The sequence below is a fragment of the Nicotiana tabacum genome, chromosome 9 (genome assembly GCF_000715075.1).
Source record: "Nicotiana tabacum cultivar K326 chromosome 9, ASM71507v2, whole genome shotgun sequence".
Classification (NCBI taxonomy): domain Eukaryota; kingdom Viridiplantae; phylum Streptophyta; class Magnoliopsida; order Solanales; family Solanaceae; genus Nicotiana; species Nicotiana tabacum.
The window spans coordinates 68,811,560-68,815,103 of record NC_134088.1 but is presented as its reverse complement, the minus strand read 5'-3'; the positions used below and the strand labels follow the sequence as shown (position 1 = coordinate 68,815,103).

At 36.3% G+C, this 3,544-nt stretch overlaps 1 protein-coding gene across 1 annotated transcript; it reads left to right on the top strand.

The window, feature by feature from the left end:
* The first annotated feature begins 379 nt into the window (after nucleotides 1–379).
* LOC107825864 (uncharacterized) lies at nucleotides 380–2,323 on the top strand. Its single transcript, XM_016652782.2, has 5 exons — nucleotides 380–536; nucleotides 1,214–1,270; nucleotides 1,395–1,478; nucleotides 1,717–1,889; nucleotides 2,028–2,323. Exons 1-5 carry the CDS (start codon nucleotides 518–520, stop codon nucleotides 2,118–2,120), a joined length of 426 nt encoding a protein of 141 aa, XP_016508268.1. The 5' UTR covers nucleotides 380–517; the 3' UTR covers nucleotides 2,121–2,323.
* Nucleotides 2,324–3,544: the final 1,221 nt, after the last annotated feature.

Genomic DNA, 3,544 nt, shown 5'->3' with positions numbered 1-3,544 from the left:
AACACCTGAACATTGCTATTACTTTTATCCTCAGAAAGGCTAAATTCTTAGTCAGACTTGTAATCTCCTTTAATTTCAATCGTTAATTTTATTTTCGTTCGTATTTATTCGTCATTTTTGAATCAAATCGATTCAATTGTCTATAAATTACGTTATAAATTTAACTGTATTATTTTACGAGTAAAAAGTTTGGCCGCCGTCGTGGAGCATAGATAGCCGCATAATTGCTTTGATCCATTCGTGTTAATAACAAGTTTTGATTTTTTCCTTAGTAAAAATCTGATATGGCAGCTAATGATGTGAAGAACGTTTACGATGTTGGCAAAGAACTAATTCGTTCAATTAAGACATCAAACCACTTGAATATTGACACGTACACTTATCATCGCCACCCATAATTTTTCCCCTAATATATATATTTTACGGAAAATATCATAGACATATACGTGCATTTCTAGAGTTTTCTTCTGATCCCAAATCGCTCTCTAGGGTTTCGCCGCCTCTATCAGGAAAAATCATGCCTCGCCGAAGCTCTGGTAACTAATTTCTTCTACTTTTTATCTTAATAATTTAGATCTACTTTCCACATTGCCCATCTTTGTTGTTCTTTTTCATTGGCTTAATTAGATGAACAGTTGAATATTCTCAATTGAGCTCAAGTTAGGTGATAATTCTTTCTGCTAAGGTTGATTGTAGTTCTGGCTTTGTGGGTTGAGAAGAAAATATGCTTCAGTTACATTGAAACCCTAATTGCAGCATTGATTTTTTGCATTATTATTTTCATCGAAGGCCCTGTGCTTATTTGAGGTTATGTAGACAATAGTTTTATCTTTAATTGTGTCCGTTTGATTTGTAATGAGTTTGAGGCTAGAAATTTTGACATGAGATTCACCAATTGCTAAAAGGGAGGGGATTTTGGCTGTTTTGTTACATTTTTAAAGGAAAAGGCGGATACCATTGAATTAGCTTTGGACTACATTCCAGCCTCTTATTTTGATTTCTCCAACCGAGAGAAAGTAGGGAGAGAGGGTGCGCAGAATTGCTTAAAACCTCAATTATACAGTTTTTTTCCGTCTTAATTCTCCATCAATGTTTGTATGACACTTTACCTTTTGTGCTGTAGTCTTCTGTTTGCTGAAGGAAATAAGGCTAACTTTTTGTAGCTCCTTTATTCTTGTTGATGAGTTCCAATTTTCCTTGTTTCGGTGTACAGGAAGATCTGCTCCTCGTCCTGCCCCTCGTGCGGCCCCTCGTCCTGCTCCAGCTCCAGGTTGGTTTTTTGGTTGTCAAACTTTTTACCTCACAGCAACTCGTTTGGTTGGCATTCTTTTAGTTGATATGCTTAATCTATTTTCCTTGCTTGTGCTAATTCATATTCTATCTCATTTTTGCAGCACACCATGCTCCTCCACCAGCTCCTATGCAAAGTAGCGGTGGTGGATCCATGCTTGGTGGTATTGGTTCTACCATAGCTCAAGGTATGGGTATATCCTGCATTATGTGAAAAACATACATCATGGCTCATCAATTATATTTTGTTTTACGAAGTTGCTCATAAATGAAAAAAAAAAAGAGTTGAAAAGAAGGGAAGCCTCGCGTCGTCACTTCTCGGCTTTGGATCCGGTCAAATGATTGGTTGATTAATTTATGTTACAATTCTCCAAAAAAAATTTGCTCATAAATGTTCCTTGTCTGTTTTACCATTATGTATTACAGGGATGGCCTTTGGTACTGGAAGTGCTGTGGCACACAGGGCTGTAGATGCGGTCATGGGTCCACGCACCATTCAACATGAAACTGTTGCTTCCGAGGTACCTGCTGCAGCTGCTCCTACAACCATCGGTGCTGGGTCTGATGCTTGCAGTATGCACTCTAAAGCATTCCAAGACGTAAGTGTTAACTTTGCACCTTTTAACTACCTTTACTTTGCAAATTTGAGATTGTTCTAGCCTTTATAGTCAGTATGACATGTCTTGTTCTCGCTAAAAGATTCTGATGATTCCATTCTTGTTTGGTTTATCTTGTAGTGCATCAATAGCTCTGGAAGCGACATTGGCAAGTGTCAATTCTACATGGACATGTTGTCCGAGTGCAGGAGGATCTCAATGCTGAATGCTTAAGCTTTTTGTGCCGCATTTTAATAACTTTGAACTCATTCTTAATCTGATTGTTGAAACAGCGATGGAATTATGATAAAAGGCTGGCTGGTATTGATGGAGCAAGTGAATTTAGTTCTTGGTACCCTTTTGGGTCAAATAATTTATGCTGAAATATGAACTTTATAGACTCCTTGATTTTCAGTTTCAGCATGCTTTATATGCTATAATGTGCTTCCTTTGGCTTTTCTTGATTACTAGCCCGTTGTTGAGGACTTCTGTGACTGTCAGTAAAGTTTTAACTGCGACTAGCTGATTTATTTCCATGACTTATTAGCTTTTGGTGTTTGAGATACTGTCATTGGTTTATTCAGCCTCGATTCCCGATACATTGACAGGTATCTGGGGGCATCTAACGGTTTGAATACCTATGCTAATAACTAGCCATTTAGTGAGTTTTTCTTAAAGCGGTTTATATTCAATTCTGAGCACTGAATTGGATAATCAGACGTCTGTTACACATGGGTCAATTTTTATATGGTGCGTAGCATACGCATGTTGTGTTTTATCCTGTATCAACTCGCCGTTGTATTATTGGTAATTGGTCATTGACAAGATTTTTACAGCCTAACGGTCATATTGTTTATAGTCGAAAGCAGAATTAACTAAATCTTTTTTATTATCTAGATGAGCAGATTAGAGAAAAATTAATGGAGAAGATTATTACTTGGATCTTATATCCACTATGTTTTATCGTAGAACTGCGTCGTAAATAGTTTTAATATTGGCCCCTTGAATGTACAACTACTGTTTTCAGTACCATCGGCAACTGTCAAGTGATACTTAGGCAGGACATAGAGGAGATAGATTTTATGGTCTATTTTCTAATGATCTATTTGTTACACATTATTTTATAGGAGATCAGTAAGAAGTAATAGAGGTGATTGGAAGAGATCTTCTTTTTCCTATTTAAATTGTAATTGTCGTAGGATATCTATTCATTTGGTGTATTTATCTGAAAGGGAGAGATAAGCCGTGATACGGCACATGCTTATAGTGACAATTTGTTGGTGAAACTTGTCATGGTAATTTTTCTCCTTTTGCTCATTCCTTAATTTGCAGTGAGATGACAGGAATGTAGAGTCACCTTGCAGTTGATTAGTTCAATTCTTAACAAGTACATTATCAGTTATATATGCTCCTATTTTTTTAACTTTTTTTGAGGCTTCAATTTGGTCCTACTTCCAAATTAGTAGGTTCATTTCGAACACCAAAAATTTTCCCAAAGAAGATTACACAATAAATGTAATTTTAGAGGTAGTCGTTAGATTTACATATTTCCCATTAATTAGAGAAATGTAGGTTGAAAAAACTCTTCACTGGATGTGATGACATGGTGTTTTTGGCCATTCAGCAACAAAGTCAAAAATGTATTTTCATGATTTAAA

What these genes read in the sequence shown, in the direction of transcription:
- LOC107825864 (XM_016652782.2), top strand. An exon ending in TCGTCCTGCTCCAGCTCCAG is followed by an intron (nt 1,271 to 1,394) that starts GTTGGTTTTTTG and finishes TCATTTTTGCAG; the next exon opens with CACACCATGCTCCTCCACCA. An exon ending in ACTCTAAAGCATTCCAAGAC is followed by an intron (nt 1,890 to 2,027) that starts GTAAGTGTTAAC and finishes TTTATCTTGTAG; the next exon opens with TGCATCAATAGCTCTGGAAG.